Raw genomic sequence first — 18,845 nt, 5'->3', positions numbered from 1 at the left:
ACTGGATTCAAGCAAGCCGGGCTGAAGACGGCTGAAATGCCAGAAACCAGTCCTAGGAAGCTTGATTCCGGTCCAGGGAAGGCATGGCTTGGCAGTTCGGGCTGGACTGTTCCCATGAGGCACAGGGTCAGACTGATTTGCATACGGCCATGTCTGAACTGGGGTGGCAGAGTGGGCTAAAGAACGGTGATGGATTAAACCCAGATCTGTTGACCGGGTGTGAGTGTTTGATTGGTTCAGATGCTCCGTCCATCACCACCCCCTTTTGTACCGCTTTGTTTAAAGAGGTCACCTGCGCAGCCGGAAGTCGAGGAGTTTGTGCCCCCTTTGCCCGTCCCAACCCCCCCACCCCGCAGGTACCCATGGGCATCCTGCGGAGGCCGGACCAGGGAACAGGCACTTTGGACGCCAGATTGTTTGGATTGCCCCTGTGTCCCTGAACTCGTCAGAGGGCTGATATTCACATGATAACCTGCATGCAAGGCTTGTTGTTGCATTCATACGTCACACAAGATATACCTCAAATGTCCAGACCTATTGATATGTATGTATGCACTATTTCTGTAACGGAACCCTGTGCGAGAAGCTGCAGGGCTCACTACAGGGTCAATGACTTAAGGCAATGAGAGATGGGCGAGGAAGCGGGTTTGCGGATGGTTAATGCATTGTGATATTTTTTTGGTCAGAAAATGCTTTATTAAAGAGAAAAAAGAAATAAAAAGCATTTACAACAAATGAAAAGAAACATCGATTCAATCCAAGCTAAGATTGAAAAATATAATATGGGCTAATACACAAATCTAATCAATAGAAGGGAGAAAACAAACGTATAAAAACCATGTAAAGTAAACATAGCATATAATAAACGATGAACCTAAAAACTTGAATTGAAATCTATAACTATAATGCTGAGAGTGCATTTAAAAAAAAAATTATAAGCAAGAAAGAAGAAATCAGTAAAGAAAGAATAGTGAAAAGAAGAGGGACTTTATGACCTTTGAAAAGGTGAACCTTCAACTTTTATCTAAATGGAAGCAAGGTAGGGTCAGTCCTGGGGACGTTGGTCCCAATGCTGGGTCCATAGATGGAAAAGTCCCCAGCCGTCTCTTGCTTTTTTTACAGCAGGATTGCTCAGCGGGTTAGTGTCACTGTTCTTGTCCAGCTGGACTTTCTGACTTCTTTCCAATGCATTGAACAAAGTCCTTGCACGGGTGGGTTAGAAATGCAACTCCTGCGTCCCTGTGATCTCCCCCCCTTCTGATTTCTTATCATAGCTATGTTGTGTTTAAACTTGTGCATAATCTGATTATCAAAATGAATACAATATTGGGTCTGTGGTCTTTCTTTCATGTAGAAGGTAATTCTAACACTTACACTAAGTCTGGTTCTAAAATTGGGCATTTTGACTTTTGCTTGTAGGACACCTGGGGATAAATTTATGAAATGGGACCTTTTGGGGGACTCTAAATGATCCTCCTAGTATGGAAATGTGTGTTTTACTTCACTCGGTCATTAATTCTTTCTCTGTATTGAACACCGAATAATTCACATACGTTTTTCTGTAGTCTTCACTGTAATGTTCTGAATGTTGAATGCATTCTCAACTTTAGATTGGTTAATATCCCTTCTACGCATATTACCATCCTCATCGGAGGGTTTTCTGAGCACCCCTATGTATATTAGCTATCTAGAGTGTCCTAATATTCCAACCTCTAGCGAAGGAAGAGGCGCAAATCTAGGTACTGACATGGAGGCTGCCGTGAGCACCAATCCCCGGTCACTGACTGAACTTGTATCCTCTGCAGGCCACGGGGACCACGTCAAGTGCTTCTACTGCGACGGAGGCCTTCGTAACTGGGAGGTGGACGATGATCCCTTGATCCAGCACGCCAAGTGGTTTCCCAGGTAAACTGATTTTTAGACCAATATGAGATGTGGTTGGTTGTGGTGGAGAGTGCTGGCCCCATCACTGGGGCATTTCCCTGCCAGCACCTACTTCCTGAGCTGGTCCAATGAATGCCCCATATGCACGAGCCTTCAGGGTTTGCGTCCTCCGATTTTAACGCTTGCAATTCTAATTTCCCAACTTGTTGACATGTCTTGATTTTGTGAACTGATACCAATGGCAAAAAGTTATTCTTTCACCTTAAACCAACATGAGGACTGGGTGAGAAGAAACAGAGGGCCACTTGGACAAAACAGTAATAACAAATTGAGAGAGAGGGAAGAGGACACTCTTGGTCCCCCTGTTAAATCTTGTAAAACAACAAAAGAGTGTCGTGAGAGAAGTGTGTTAGCACTAGACACGGAGAAGAAATCTCCCTGAAGAAGTCACAGTGGAAATCAGCGTTTTCTTTTTTAGGAAGCCCTCACTCACCACCCTGGGTGGTGACATGCTTCATCATCGGGCCCACCAGGAGAAGCCGAATGCCTCCCTGGTGTGCTACAACACCAGATTACTGCGGAGCAGGTTCTTTGTGGCAAAAGTGTCAAAAAGAAATGTGAATTAAAAATGTCAGAAACTGTACCATACGGAAATTTATTTATTCAATGGTCAGTTTGACATAAGTAAAATATGTGTGGGAAACCTACCAGTTAATGACTCGGTTGTTTCCACTTAAAGTGGGGTCAACATGTTTCTGCCCGTCTATGTGTCATTTACTGGGCTTTCATCAGGACCGTCAGGTGGTGTACCTCGGCGGTATGGGCACACTAAGGCCCACCCTTACCAGAGGACGTGAAAGTTAAAAACAAGTGTGTAAAATAAAGTGCAAAAAACAAACAAAAGTGATGGGAAACCTTCAATTTGAGGTCCCTGTACTGTTTGTAATGCACAAGATCCACACCCCATGGGTCTCGGGAGGGGGGGGGAAGCGACTGTGACTTCTTCAGGGAGATTTCTTCTCTGTGTCAAGTGCTTACACACTTCTCTCACGACACTCTTTTGTTGTTTTACAACACTTGGACAAAACCCCATCACACTGGTCTCTTTCCCTGAAGCAGCAATGGTTGTATGTCTGCCTTTTATTGTCCTCTGTGACAAAGGTGGGGGCAGTTGGGGGAACAAACACTGACAACAGAAGTAGGGAGGGCTGTTGAGGGGCAAACCTGGACAACAATTGAGGACTGGTGGAGGCAAGCAACATGAAGAATAGAGGAAGAGGGCGGTTAAAGGGTAAGGTGGACTGCGGAGAAGGGGAGAGTGCAGGAGGAGCCAGCAGAAAGACGCACTCTGGTAGACTGCTTAAACACAAAGAAAAAAGTTGCACCTACAAAAATGACCAGCGGAAGGAGATCAGAAATTCACCCACACTCCAAGGGAGGGACAAACTCAGTGGAAGGAATCCTGACAGCTGACCAATAAGAAGCAAGGAAATAAGTGGGACTGAAGCCAACCAATGGTAAGCAATGGGCGGTCTCTAAGCCCACTGATTGGAAATGAAATCTATCAGAGAGCGCTTGAGCGTTGCCTAGGTGAGACACCAGCTTTGAGCGACATTTCTACCTCCACGCTTCAAGCGAATGCTTCTCCTGGTCAGACAGTTTTTTAAGAGGTGGTGATAGCAGCCTTGCAGGATATCCACTCCTTTCACGCCTCGATGCCGCTTCTAAAATCTTTGCATGCCCCTTACTGCACGCTGTTGAGACTTTGGTAACGCTGTAGGGTTAAACCTAGGAGCTGTGGGCTTTAGACCCCACAATCTACTGTAGGCCACTCGTCTGCTTGAATTCTATCTTGTGTAAAGCTTCAGGTTCGCAAACAGGGGTCTCTTTTAATTGCCTTCCACACAGTCTGGCTCACGTCCATGTGGGCCCCTGGGAGGACAGAACCACTAGGGTGAAGGTGCGTAAGTCCCAAACGGTGTGTTTAATGGATGGTTTACCTGCAGCGCTCTCCAGCCAGGCTAATCCTCCACGGTTGAGGGGAGTCGGTCAGCAACGGATCCTATGGCCATGATTGGCTGTCACGCATCACGCGTCACGCGTCACGCGTCACGCGTCACGCGTCACGCTCCTGATCTTAAACACTGACCACTGGCCCCGGAGCGCTACTGCATAAAAAGATAATGAGCAATTGTATCCATGCAAGAATTGGTAGACATGAAACCCATCAAGCTGATGTGTCAATGGTGTAAACTTTGAGGTGGTTCCAAACATCTGGGTTTTAGCAACAAATTGTGTTTCAAAACATGTAGACCATGTTGTTTTTGCAAAGGTAGAAACGTCAGTTTTATTAGGTTTTAACTGCAGTTCAATAGTTGCACTGCTCCAGGTAGCCTGTCTGGCTAAAAGTGCACCAGTTCTTCCTTCTGGGAAGCCAGGATCAGCTGCAGAGTTTGGCTACTAGAAGTTTGAAGGCTGGGCGTTTACTTGCTCCCTTGGACTTCCAGCAGGTTTGGGCATAGGAACCCCTCTTGTATTGAGTGCCCTTGCAGTACAGGACGGAGATAGCATTTCTGACCAGAGAAGGCACCTTAAGTTTAGCAATCAAGTGTTTGAATGACTGTCAGTCAAGAGCACTTGACCACGACTGTGTGCACTTTAAAGAAGCAAGTGCTGGGAAGCGAGATTGCGGTCACTGGGGAAGTAATGTTCTTTAAAGAAGCAACTGATCACTGAGAAGTTGCTGACTAGTCCTGAAGTTTTAATTTCAAACCGGCGTCACCAAGGGTTACTTTTCTGGCCTGGTGCATTTTGAAATGTTTGTCATATGAAAAGATGCTCCAGAGGGTTTTGTTGCTGACGTGTTCCCACCTCACACGTGTGTGCACTTAAGGCTCTTGTGCACCCTGGAGCTGGGCGAGTAAGATGGTGTTTAACCGGTTACCACAGAGAGGGGTTTCCCTCCAGTCGCTGTCTTCATGCAGTGAAATTTCTTTAATTTCTGCTGTAATGTTACCATTAGAGTACATTGAACGCTGGATGTTTTTACATGGATGCGAAGGCTAAAACTGTTTTGTATTAAATCGTTCATCTGTTAGGTAACTGTTGATTAAATTCTAGGCCATGTTTTTGGATCTAGTAAATTTCCAAAGTAACCAGTGTATCATAGTCCCTTTCTGGCTGCATCTGCCTGGTGCACATTGTGAACGTTTCTGTAACTTGGTAGGAATTTTAAAAGCGGTTTCTATCCCTGCTTGTCTCCTCCCTTAGGTGCGAGTTCGTGCAGCATGTCCTGGGGGAGTCTTACATCGCCGGCGTCCAATATCGGTACTTCGGAACACAGGAAAATCAGGTAAGGTGCAAGGTCAGTTGGGGAGCTTGTTTATTGTGCAAAGGTGGGGCGGGGGGGGCTCACCCTTCAGAGTACAAGGGACAGAGGGAGAAGGGCACCTGGGTCCTCTGGGAGTAGAATCTGGTTCAAACTGGTACCATTTGAGGGTGACTCCTTTGACAATGCTGGATCCCTGCCTTTTGCACCTGCGATGGTGTGATACTCACCTCACTCACCCCCTGCACCTTGCTGCCATTGGCATTACATTTGAAAGTGGTCACATGGCATAATATTGGGTACTGTCCTTTTTCGTGAAGTGTTGTGCCAAGTAACTAATGCCTACATCCTCAAAGGCAGTCTTGTGACGCCAGAAGGTTGTCTTTTGTTTTTTGCCAGGTTTGCCAGTGAGATGAGGGTAAGTAAGTTGGTTTGCCCAAACCTACTTACCCTCTGGAGATGAGGAGGGTTGGATTAAAGTAGTGCAGGTGAAGCCTGGGAGGAGACCTTGGCAGTAGCTGCTCTGTTGTGAATGTGTGGCACCCAGGGCAGTAAATCTGTCTGGGCAGCTGGTTCAAGATGTGCTCTGTCTAGTGACCATCTTGTCTCTTTCAGCAGGTTGTGCAGGAGACGGAGACCAGCCCCGCGCAGCACCGAGGTGAGTCCATGGCCTGCACAGCAGTGTTGACGCGGCTCATCCTGCTTGTTCCTTGGTAGCCCTGACTGTGGCCCTGTCCTGGGCTCGCTGTGAGGCCGGCGGGTGTATCCTCTGAGGTGTCTTCACGCAGTGTTGATGAAGATCTCATTGGTGTTCCATCCGTACAAATGTTAAACAGAAGTCTTTTTCCTAGATTCACTCTCTCAAGCAGGTGGTGAGCCGTCTCTTTAAATGACCTCTGGCTGCCCCTCTGCCTAATACCTCTGGACCATCTGATTGCCCATTGTGTGGCATTAAGTCATCAGGTGGGGTTCCTTCTCCCTTTTGACTAACACTTGATGTTGAAGAGAAGACCCGGCCTGGAACTGCTTCCCACCAGAAGCACCTGTAGGTCAGGCAGTCGATTAGTCTTAAGACAGACCAAGTTTTAACTAGGAAAGCAGCTGACTTCTGACCATGTTAAAGTGTAGTCAGAGGCTGTTAGACATGGGGTAGCATGCTGCAGAGCGGGCGGGCCAAACTCCTGAGGACATGTGTGAAGCATCCACGCAGTACACACAGACGACACACCAGGCACACCACAAAAAGAGACACAACACCAGTTTTGGTGAAAAAGAATAACTTGTGTATTTTACCAAACCTACACAGGTAATCACAATTATCACTATACTGCGCCAACTGGCGCCAGGGCAATATTTGCAATGGGGATTATTTACAGGCAGGGCCAATCGGGCCGCTGCCAAAATAATTGGGAAAGGATCAGGGATAAATTAAAAAGATAAGTCCATCAGTTGCAGTGCTAGAATAGAAACACATGAAGCATTCTCAGTTGGCATAAGACATTAGGCTTGAACTCCTCCGTGTGCACCTTAGGGGAAGCGTCAACCCATGGTGCACGGCATAACACGGGGCCTAGAAACCTTCCTTCGCATGAGCACCTCCAACTTGGGGGCCTAAACCAGTAGCATGAACACATTTAACATGGGGGCATATACCATCAGCATAAACACATTGGCAGTCTATCAGCATATGGCACCCTGGATCTAAACACATGAGGGCTAGACACACTAGATCCAGCGGAAACCTAGATTACCACAGCCTGATATCAGGCAGACGTGTTAGGCATAAATCCTGAGCATGATATTAGCAACCAGTACCCGCATCAAGGGGGAACCATTACCAGTGGCGTAAAAACACAACATTAAGCAGCATTGCCGGCATAGGTGACATTGGGCAGGGTCCTCTTCTCCTGGGCACAGTTGTAGCGCCTTGGCAGCAAGCAGAGTACAGTCAATACGAATAAGGCACTCTGGCAGCACCACAATGCAGCACACATGCAGGGGAATTGAAATATAGCGCTTTGACAGCACAGCGCTGCAGGCCTAAGCTCCTCTTCCCCTGGCACCCTGAATATAGCGCTTACGATGTGCTCAGTCCCACCAGGGGCTTCAGGGACGACAGGTAGCGCTCCTCACCAGCAATGCGAATATAGCGCTCACGAGGCGCTAGGTAGCTGCCATAGATTAAGGGTTCCACCTAAGGACATAGGGCCCACGCTCCTCTCTCCTCACTGGCCATCTGCATATAGTGCTTGGGCAGTACAGCGCTAGCGTGCAAGCAGGGGGAGGGTACAGGCAGTCCACATGGACGCTCCCGAGGCGCTAGGTCACACCAGCAGACTCTGGGACAACAGGTCGCGCTCCTCACCTCCTTCTGGGCGCAGTCAAAGGTGCTCCTTGTCAGTCAGTCAAATCGCTCTCCTTTTCCAGGCACTAGGGAGCAGTCAGGGCCCAGGTGTAGCGCTCACGAGGCGCTAGGGCAGGAGAGCAGGCAGGCAGTGCTAGGCCAGGTCAGCGGTCAGTGGGTACTCATCAGTACAAGAGAGCAGCTCCTCTGGACCATCATTCTCTGTAACGTGGCACTCGTCCTGGTACAGCAGCCTGAACTCCAGCAACGGCTCTCACTGGCCCCGTGGACAGTGGAGGGGTACAGTTGGGCTCAGGGGCCAGCACACAGGCCCATGCGGCGGCACCCCCTGGCAGCAGGTCCCCTCACTCTCAGGTCCACGCTCTGACTGAGCACATGGCATCTCTACTGCTCTACATATACACCCCTCCTCCCACCTACCAGAAAGGGCTGGAAGCTTCTAGAAGGTCCCTGGCAGTTCCAGCCTCAACTGTCACTGTGGGGGGAATGTGGAGTACCTTGTCACTTCAAACACTAGACCGCTAACCCACCTCAGTCAGGCAGCACAAGCAGACAGAAATGGCGTCCATTTTAAAAGTGACATTTTACAAAGGTGCATTTATACAATGGTGAAAATGACTCTGCGCACGCCATTGCGCAGCATGTATCTCTGCATACCGCACCACACATGACCTATACATTCCTCTACCATGGGGGAGATATAGGTGCATACACTATTGCACAGCATTTAACATTTGCATTTGAAATACATCCACATGACATGTTGATTCCCACAAAAGCGATACAATTCAGGGAAAAAGGGCCAAGTCCAACAGAGGCCCTTCTCCTTCTGCTCACCTGTGAGGAGAGAACAGATTGCAGAGATGGGATGAGATGGGAGAGGTTGAGACACACGGTTTCAGGACAGTCCCTCTGGAAATAATCCTTGAAAAACAATCGGTCTCCAACCTATAGGAATCCGGTGTAGATTGTGTAGGTTTATCGCTTTAGTCTGCTTTTTGCAGCATTGTGTAGATTCCTGGGTTTCCCTGAAACGAGTACAAGTCTCTACACCAGAAATACTCCACGTCCCACCTGCTTCAGGTGCTGGAAGTGATAGAGCGCGCAGGTCACCCGACCAACCAAATTTACCATATACGTATCGGGCCCATAAAATTCAATTTATCATATACATTAATCGGGTAACCTTACACTCTACTATCAGTATCCTAGTTCCTTCCTATATATCTCTCTTGTACCCGACTTACCAATCCACCGTTACGGGTACCTAATGACCACGATGAATCAGGGAGCTAGCTGTGAAAGAAAGGCAGACACCAAAATACTTATACTTTATATATTCTATTCGTACTATAATAACCACAAACTCAGGAAGTTTTGAAAACCTTTATCTAAAATTCATCAAGCTCAGAAAACATGAGGTTTACAACGAGCAAGCAATCGATAACCAGAATTACAAAGAGCACGTATCCATAAAGGAAGTAAATAAAACCAACCATTTGTGAATCTGAAGGAAGGTAAGAACAGGGAACATGCTAGACAGCAGTTTCAGAATTTAAACTTATTTTGGAGAGACTAAAAGACGGGGAAAATAAAGAGCATACTAGAATTTCATAGTGAAATATTTCCCCATAAAGAGAAACTATAGGAAAATGCAAATAGACCATACTAATAAACCGGTGCAATTACTTGAATCGACTAAACAATGGGTAAGGACAAGGAACATCTATGTATCATGAACTGAAAATGAATTTACTAAGGATGGGTAAGAAAATGGAACATGCTAGAATAACGATAATTTTATATATGACTTGTTCATTCAGTAGTTTGCGGAAAAAGCATGGAAAATCATTATATGCAAGGTATGTCTTTATTAAAGCAAAAAGACAGGAAAAATAGAAAGGTGCAGTATAGAGTTTCAGCACTATATTTACCTAGAATGGTGTGAAGACCCACCCTGGCCACAGGTCAGTTAAGAACAGGAGGGACCCCAAAGGAAACCCGTAATCAGTAGGACAGCAGGTGCAGAATGGACACCCCAGGACAGGACAGGAAACCCAGATTAGGGTCAGGACAGGACCACCAAGGCAAGACCAGCACCCGCAGTTTGGAAGAAACGCCTGCGCTCCACCCTCTCTGCAGCTATCGGCCAGAACCCCGATTGGGTTATCGATTTCCCCAGCAAAGTACTCCGCCAGCACTTAAGGTTTAAAACCTCTCGAGTCTATGGAAATTTCGAACAGAGTGCTCCGCAGCCCTCTGTATCAAGTCACCTATTGAGTGTGTTGGGTCAGTGACAGGTCAGCTCTTCAGACAAGTCGGACAAATTCTCTAGCTAAACCTAGGCTAGTTATACTGTTTTCGGGTCAGTGTACCACCCCCAAAATGTTGCAAGTGTCAGAATCCCCAATTTCGATTGGTCCTCAAGTAGGATAGGTCAACACACCAATCACATTTCAATTCTACAAGCCTATATTAACATATTCTGGGACCGCCTATTGATTTTGGGGTTCCCATGACATACTCTACAGAATACAATGAATAAAATACATTTGTTTCATTTGCGGGACAGTTTAGCTTCTTCTGCTAGGTGAGGGTGCATCTTCCCAGGCACATCTTGGCTGAGACCTCTGGTTGGCAGGGATTCAATGCCACCGGCAGAAGACTGTCATGCGCAGAAAGGTTGTTCAAGATGGATTCACGAGTGTCTCTCAGACCCTCAAGAACGCGGTACATGAAAAGTAAGCGAAAACAAATTAAAACACAGAAATAAATGATTACACTGTATACCATGAATAGCTACTCTATACCCCTTACCTTATATAAACTATTGGCATTAAGGTTTAGTGCAAATAAACTACAACACGAAAACATCAGTGCAAGCTTCACCATGTGAGGACACCAAGCGGCCATATTAATGCAATTGCGCAAGCGCAAAGGTTCCCACCAGAACTGCAAATACGTCACGTCACGTGAGTGTGACTAACGCATGCGCAGAAGAAAACCCGCCAAGCAGCGGCCATTTTAGGGACAAGCGTTATTGAGTTAGTAAACACATAGGCAAGCGTCTCTAGGGCGTTCCCAATGTCAAAATAAAAGGAAATTAGTAAGACAAACAGGTTGGATTACTTTGTTACATATTACTCGAGGTTCATGAATTCAAGCAAGTCGCGTAATATGCGAATCCTTGCTCCATCAGAAGGACCGCAGGCCTTATTTAAATGTTTGTTTTTCAACATTCACGGAATTAAACAAGCGGAGTATTGGGTGACATTACAAACCTAGTAGTGGCTGGGTAAGTTTTGCGCAACAACAACTGCTGTAATATTCTCAAAATAAAGCGGCTCAAGGGAACAGGGGGAAGCGGCCACCAGCGCCCCCAATATTGGGTGAGTGCTCAAGGGAGAGTCTTTTGGTACACTTGTCTCCTTCGATGGACGTTCTTGTGAACTTGTCTGGAGGCCCTCGCAAGCTGTAGATGTGCTTTCCATCACCCATGCTAGGTTTCAGGATTGTGCTGGTGCTGCCAACTCTGCACTGGTCTTAAACCCTTTTCACCCACAGACCGGTGGTGCACCCTACGGTTGGAGTTGTAATGGTCACTCCTGCACATATTGCATAGCCGGTTCTTTGTTTTTATCCCCTCGTTAGCTAAACTAACGACCCAGCGGTCTCACTGGGTCGAGATTTTGTAGCCGGTCCAGAGTTTAAGAATGGTTGTGTTCGATTGCAAGCCTCGCACTGCAGAAGAGTATGAATGATTTTATTTTTACTGCACCGTTACATAAACCCATTTGCAATATGACCTGCATACAATTAAAAAGAAGTATATTCTACTCTATTGGTGCATGCAGATCCAAAACTCCCAGCCCCATGGTTTTAGTATCTGAGCCCCTAGTAGAGCGGGTCGTTTTCAAAGTCCTTCCCTAAACATTACCTTAAAGTATGAATAGTGCCTGCCCACCTCCCCTCGGCACAAGACCCCGGTACACTAGCAAGCTTTACCTGCTGCACACCTGTAGTAATCCGGAGGGAGGATCTCAAACTGCTCCAGCCTGGACCGAAACCTTCTGATGGAGCGGTGCCTCTTACCTCATATCCTTGAGATGGCCAGAATCCGGCGGTCATCTGCTTTTTAGGTCTAAACCCACCAGACTCTGCAGCCTTGTGCCACGTGTTGAGATCCTCCAGCATTGCGCAGCCGGGCAGTGCTGCCCACCCTGGGTGCTTCTCGTTACGTCTTGTTTCCCTCTGCCTGGGACACTGTACTGCGTTTGTGCGAAGCTCTGTGTGGGAAAGTCTTCTGTGAAGTGTGATTGGTTCAAGATCTTTTCTTTCCCTGCAGTGCTGGAGACTTCTGAGCAGGCGATGCAAACCAGGCAGACCCCAACCAGGCAGACCCCAGCGAAGGATGAAGGTGATGTACAGCAGCATGAGCGCTTAGGAGAGGGTTGGGGTGCTTTGGGAATGACCCGCTATGGGCCGCAGAGGTATTCAGTCTGTTTCTGCAGAGCGACCCAGACGTCATCACTGGCACAAAGCTGTGTTTGACCTTTGCCCTTTCCTCCTTCACCTCTCATGGCTGGTAACACTGGGGCTTGAATACTGGACCCTCTTGCTGTATATTCCAGGTTGCTGTGAGGGTCTTTGCTCTGTCCAGTCCTGGTCAGCATCTCCAAGCTTTGTCTGCCCTTTGGATGCATGTGAACCATGGAAGGTGGGGGTGGAAAGTTCAGGACTGTAGTGTACCCCATGTCATGGAGGTAATGGCAACCTTACAGACAACAGGGGCGGGGAGACTTATGACTGCAGGGTGAGTTCAGCTTCCAACAGAGTTCCCAAAGGGCTCCTGAGAACTGTGGCCCCCACCCAGCTCCAGTTTACGTCGCTCCATTTTACAGGCTATTGGCGATTCCGGAGTGTACATCCAGTCTGGCCTTTGGTTCATGAAAGGACAGAAAAGCCATAACGATACATGGAAACTAAATGTCCTTTCCTCCCCTGCCGCCTATCAAAGCCCTTTAGTCACCAAAGGATTTGTTGGCATGAATACGGCAAACCCATCCTCAGAGGAGATCTGCTCTATTAGTCCAGCTCTCTGGCAGATTATCTGTAAATTGAATGACCTAATGTATTCACCTAAGTTCTTAAAGAAGTCTTTCCCCAGTTGTTGTAAACTGCCCCGCTCACCCATCAGTGCCTCTGTAACCTGCATGGGTTGTTTGTGCTCCTTTAGTGCCCCCCCCCCCATTCTAGAGGCTGGGTTTGCAGTGTACAAACACCCACAATAAATTGTGTACATTGTCATTCTTTCCATTTTAGAGCTGACATGGAATCCATCGTGATGGGCGTTGGGAAGTAGTTTGTGATCCCCGCACAGTTGTGTCCCTCCACCCGAGCTGGGCCCCCTGTTCTAAGGCTGGGTTCAGATCTGCTGAAGGGATCTCTCTGCTTCTGAGGGCCAGGTTGATGCCATGCCTGGAGGGCACCCCAAGGCCTGCATTGGGTGATCTTAAGCACGATTACTACCAGGCCGGTGACCAGCTCCATCCCCCAAAGACATCTGTTCAATGCCTAGATCAGAGGTGTCTAGCATAGCTTACGGAGGCCCCATCTGCACCAGATCTTCGGAATATCCGTGTTCTACGACTCTACATGGCCGTAATCCTGAAAGTCTGGCACGAAACGAGCTCTCCCATAGGTCCTATATCAACACTCAGCCCTTAAAACGTTGGGCAGAAATTTTAACTTGCTTAGCTATAAAGAAATCCTATTTATATTGTTGACAGTTTAAGTTACTGTCCGAATGTGTTAGTTAAACCTTTGACTTGACTCTTGGCAAGCTGCTACTTCTATATTCTCTATATCCCTAGAGACCCACTCAAGTTCAGCGACTTGACCAGTCTGATCCGTGTGCTCGCTAACGGTGGATGGGTCTCAAGGATCTACGCTCTTCACTCTGACTTCCAGGCATGTCGTAGTGCCTGGGCGAGGGACTTGGGTGTACCTAGCAGTGATGAATACTGGGAAATCCTCTGAACTGCAGACACTAAAATCCTCGACAACCTGCTGATTCCATACGTCCCGTCTCGCCCGTTGCGCTCCATGGGGCAGCACTCGGTCATGGTGCCTCGTATTAAACGCTGTAGAGCGGGGGGACGCTCCTTCCGCTATCTGGCAGCAAAACCGTGGAATTCGCTTCCGATCCACATTCGAGAACTGAATGACCTACTGTCCTTCAGGAAGGCAGTTAAAACTCATCTCTTCCCTCCCAAAAAACAAAAATTCTCCTGGTATTTGTCTTACTGAACCTCTATAGCTGCTTTTTCCCCTTTGCTGCTGTAAAGCGCCGGGACGCCCCTTCGCTGGGGTAGCGGAGCGCTATATAAGTAGTTATAACATAACATAACTCTTGCACTTCTGGTTCAGAACAAGGACGTACTAAATCCAAGCTGACTCCAAGGCTTTCCCCCAGCTGAATATCCCGGTTGCCCCGCGGATTCACGTCTCCATGCAAACCTCATATCTCTTGCTTGGCACTGCCCAAGATTACAGGAATTTGGGTCACTGTCCTTGTCGGGGATCAGGTCCGCGACACAGATAAACAGAATCCTCAGGAGCGAAGGAGCCCCCACTCTCCCCTAGGGTGCAGCCAGATCCTACCAAATTGGGAACAACAGAATACTGACTACCACCCTCAGGGAGAGAAGAGACCCTTCCGGACCACCAGGGAGAAGCGCAGCGGAATCAGCCAAGGAAAAAAAGGAATCGAGGAAGGCTAATTCCCAGCTTCTGCAGGTTAACATAAAAAACAATAAAGAAAGAAAGAAACAGTTAATACACAAGGTCTTTCTTTCCACAGTATATTACCTTTAACTCAATAGAATAGGCTGATTGTGTACTCTCACAGACTCACCAACTTTAGAAGTGTCCCAGGGAAAGGAGAGGTTTCTGCATTCATAACATCCGATTATGGAGCTGGCATTAACGCGGTCTGCTTAAGTGGCGATGAAATCATAGAGAGGCAAACGTCTGCCCAAAAGTAAAAATAGTACCAGCTGAGAGAGTTTTATAATAGTCCTGCCTCAAGCGCTTGAGGCATAAAGTTCACTTCCATCAATAACCAAAGAAGCCTGATGAGAAACCTTTGAAGTGTCTGGTGGCTTCTGAGTTGGCTCCACAAGAACCAAACAAAAGGATTACCACTGTTAATGGCAGCAGTCCGAAAGTACGATTAAAAATGTCTATATTGTGCGCAAATGAGAGGAGAAGCAACAAGGTACAGTTTGCTCTTGAGGGTGAGAGCAACTTGAATGAGCGCTTGTAACGCTCTCATTAAAACAATCGCTACAGAAAAAACATCGGTCTCGAGACACAGGGGCGGCCTTAGGCATGTGCAAGCTGTGCACCTGCACAGGGCCACCAAACCCCAGGGGCCACCACGCCAATATATATCCTTAATATAATAATCCTCCGAGGATGGATACATATATGCGTGGCGGCCCCAGTGGCAAGGATTTGGCAGCCTCCGGCGCTGTTCCAATTCTAAACACCCTGTCCCCCTCTTCACAGGCCTCCGCGCTCAGCCCCGCCCAGACCCCCTCTTCCGGGGCCCCCTACCTGCGCTCCCTGCCCAGGGCCGCCATGAGCCAAGAGCCACCCCTGCGAGACAGGGTGCGGCTTTCCTAAAAGCCCATATTTAAACAATACCAAAAAGACAGCACGTCTTCAAGCTCAGCTTCAAGTCAAAGAAGCAAGCTCTGTAGATCAAAAAACAAGATGCAGCCGGTAAAAGAAGGAACAGCGCTGCCACCATCGGTCTTTCCTCGGGCTGATTACAGGGAGATGATTACACTCTCAGCGCGTCCTCGTGCTGAAAGGTAGACCTTAGAAGAGTTAGGCGAAAATGCCGCGCGACCGCACGCAGCAAGGCGAGAGTCGGGACAGCTCGCTGTGTCTTGAAAACGCTCCTCCAGAATCGAGGTGAATCGAGGGTGTTTCTTCTGAGCTGCAAGTCTCCAACAAGGAAGGGGGCAGAACCAGGGGTCGTGGGCATACAGAGGAAGTAGCCAAGCACCTTGGAATGGGGTTGGGTTACTTTTAAGGCAGTGATGGAACTGCTCCCTCACACGGTGCTGTATGGGATAGCACACAATCAAACCTCTCACCCATGCCTTATGGGAGATGTGGTGCTAGTCAGGAGTTTAGAAACCCAGTGCAGGAAGCTAGATGTGGAACAGTCCTTGCCAAAATTGCCCATAATCAACAAACTCTTACCTCTAGGTTGGCCTTATTCAGTATTGCTCATGATCGAAGCTCATTCCTCTGGGATGGCCTTATTCAGTATTGCCCATGATCGAAGCTCATTCCTCTGGGATGGCCTTATACAGTATTGCCCATGATCGAAGCTCATTCCACTAGGATGGCCTTATTCAGTATTGCCCATGATCGAAGCTCATTCCTCTAGGATGGCGGTATTCAGTATTGCCCATGATCGAAGCTCATTCCTCTGGGATGGCGGTATTCAGTATTGCCCATGATCGAAGCTCATTCCTCTGGGATGGCCTTATTCAGTATTGCCCATGATCGAAGCTCATTCCACTAGGATGGCCTTATTCAGTATTGCCCATGATCGAAGCTCATTCCTCTAGGATGGCCTTATACAGTATTGCCCATAATCGAAGCTCATTCCACTAGGATGGCCTTATTCAGTATTGCCCATGATCGAAGCTCATTCCTCTGGGATGGCGGTATTCAGTATTGCCCATGATCGAAGCTCATTCCTCTGGGATGGCGGTATTCAGTATTGCCCATGATCGAAGCTCATTCCTCTGGGATGGCCTTATTCAGTATTGCCCATGATCGAAGCTCATTCCACTAGGATGGCCTTATTCAGTATTGCCCATGATCAAAGCTCATTCCTCAGGGATGGCCTTATTCAGTATTGCCCATGATCAAAACATTCCTCTGGGATGGCCTTATTCAGTATTGCCCATGATCGAAACATTCCTCTGGGATGGCCTTATTCAGTATTGCCCATTATCGAAGCCCATTCCTCTGGGATGGCGGTATTCAGTATTGCCCATGATCGAAGCTCATTCCTCTGGGATGGCCTTATTCAATATTGCCCATGATCGAAACATTCCTCTGGGATGGCGGTATTCAGTATTGCCCATGATCGAAGCTCATTCCTCTGGGATGGCCTTATTCAGTATTGCCCGTGATCGAAACTTATTCCACTAGGATGGCCTTATTCAGTATTGCCCATGATCGAAGCTCATTCCACTAGGATGGCCTTATTCAGTATTGCCCATGATCGAAGCTCATTCCTCTGGGATGGCGGTATTCAGTATTGGCCATGATCGAAGCTCATTCCTCTGGGATGGCGGTATTCAGTATTGACTGGCGCACTTCTCAACGTTCTCCTGGACGTACCAGGATTCCTTATATAAATGATCCAAAAGGTCAACAGTTCAAGGTATCCAATAATCTTATTTAATTCATAAAATGCTTGGATATTCATTTCCAGTCCATATGACTCTAGATTTTCATTTCATATCAATTCACAAATTACATCGTCAGTCCAATGCATTTCGGAGCCCAGTCCTCTAGGATGGCGGTATTCAGTGATGTATCTGGAGCTGGAGCTCCTGTGTAGTCTTGATGGCCTCCACTAGTTTTACTTACCAAGCGCTGAAGAGCTCCTACCAGACCTTTAGGTCTTCTTCCCCAGGACCTTCCCTTAATTTTCCCCACCCTACTGCCTGCTCTTGTGATATTTGGCACCCACCACGTACATACCTTTCAGAACTCACACAACACATACCTGACTCCCAACATCCTGACGTGTCTGCAGATGTAAATTACAATAACATTTTCATTTACCATGAGTGAGAATCTGCTGGAACTTGGTCTGCTGCTGCGTTGGTAACCGCTTCCTCTTTACAGGACCACCTTGCGTGGTCAGTTGATGTCTGTTGGGGAGTGTGCTTCACCTTGTGGGTTATTCACTGTAGTGATTGTCGTGTTTGCCCACAGCTGAAAATCACTAATAGCATTTTCTAACCATAAATTGATGCTCTGAAAGGACTTGTAGGCCCTGATATTTGATGACCATGACCCAGAATCTAAGACTCCAAGCCAGGACCTGGTGCTCCATGGGCGAGGTGCACTTGGCCCCCAAACACCTTGTATCTCATTCTCCCACCAATACTTGGTGCAGCGACTGTTCCATACACCTTAGACCGGGCTTTAGAAGGTCTTTGATCACCACAAACACATAGTACTTAACTGTTGCCCCACTGCCCAGCGCACCGCTGATCCACCAATCACCTAAGCGTTTGATTTAGAATCATCCTGATTCAGTAATTCTCTCCTCTGAAAGACCAGATGACTTGTTAGTGGCTCTTCACACCCCACACTGCCCTGAACCATTCTGTTAAACTTCCAAGCAGCACTTAAGACCACGCCTCCTTGTGCCACGTGCTGTGGCTATAGACCCGCAGCACTGGCTCCTTCCTTGGTTACTGCTGACTGCTTCCGGGTTGTGGATCTTTATCCTCCCAGTTGTAGCTTGAATCGTTTATTGTATCTTTACCTTTCAGAGACCCCCGAGGAGCAGCTGCACCGGTTGCAGGAAGAGCGCATGTGCAAGGTTTGCATGGACAACCAGGTGTCCATAGTCTTTGTTCCTTGCGGCCATCTCGTGGTGTGTCTGGAATGTGCCCCCAGCCTTGCAGAGTGCCCAATCTGCCGGACTCCTATCAGGGGCACCGTCCGCACGTTCATGTCCTAGCTGCCTGGTGAGTTTTTACCTCTTTTCTCCCTCAAATACTGTGTAGTCTCAATGTATACTGGCTGAAGTACTTTCCTCTGTCCCTTGTTCACCCCAATGGTGGTGGCAGAGACCATGTGAGCTTTGCCTAATGCTGGTCCGTGTAGATCCTGCATGTCTATGCTTGGCGCCGCCACAGTGAAAGTGCCTTAGAATGCGAGCCGCCGTGTTCATTGTGAGTGGAGTGATGAATAGTGGAGGGAAAGGATGAAGTGTGATTCCAGTGCTCAGAGAGCTTGTCATATGCTTTACAAATGTCCTCCCTCATGGCTAGAGTTTGTCTGGAACTGAAAGCAGAGTATGTAATGTCCTTAATTTTCTGTTTCTTCTCGCTCTAGGTAGACTCAACCAACTCTGGTTCTGTGCAGAGAAGAGGTTTCATTTTCCCTCTTATTGGAGAATCAGCGTGGACTTCCCAGGAGAAGCATCAGACC

General features: G+C 47.7%; 1 protein-coding gene across 1 annotated transcript in view; it reads left to right on the top strand.

The window, feature by feature from the left end:
• Positions 1–18,372, top strand: part of LOC144798199 (baculoviral IAP repeat-containing protein 7-B-like) — a 29,737-nt gene extending 11,365 nt beyond the window's left edge. The window contains exons 2-6 of the mRNA XM_078668947.1: positions 1,806–1,905; positions 5,155–5,236; positions 5,828–5,870; positions 11,923–11,994; positions 18,182–18,372. Coding sequence (XP_078525073.1) covers positions 1,806–1,905; positions 5,155–5,236; positions 5,828–5,870; positions 11,923–11,994; positions 18,182–18,372 — 488 coding nt within the window. The remainder of the gene's footprint in view (positions 1–1,805; positions 1,906–5,154; positions 5,237–5,827; positions 5,871–11,922; positions 11,995–18,181) is intronic.
• The last annotated feature ends 473 nt before the right edge of the window (positions 18,373–18,845 follow it).

The sequence above is a fragment of the Lissotriton helveticus genome, chromosome 12, assembly GCF_964261635.1.
Source record: "Lissotriton helveticus chromosome 12, aLisHel1.1, whole genome shotgun sequence".
NCBI classification, from domain to species: Eukaryota; Metazoa; Chordata; class Amphibia; order Caudata; family Salamandridae; genus Lissotriton; species Lissotriton helveticus.
This window is presented reverse-complemented; position numbering and strand designations above follow the sequence as displayed.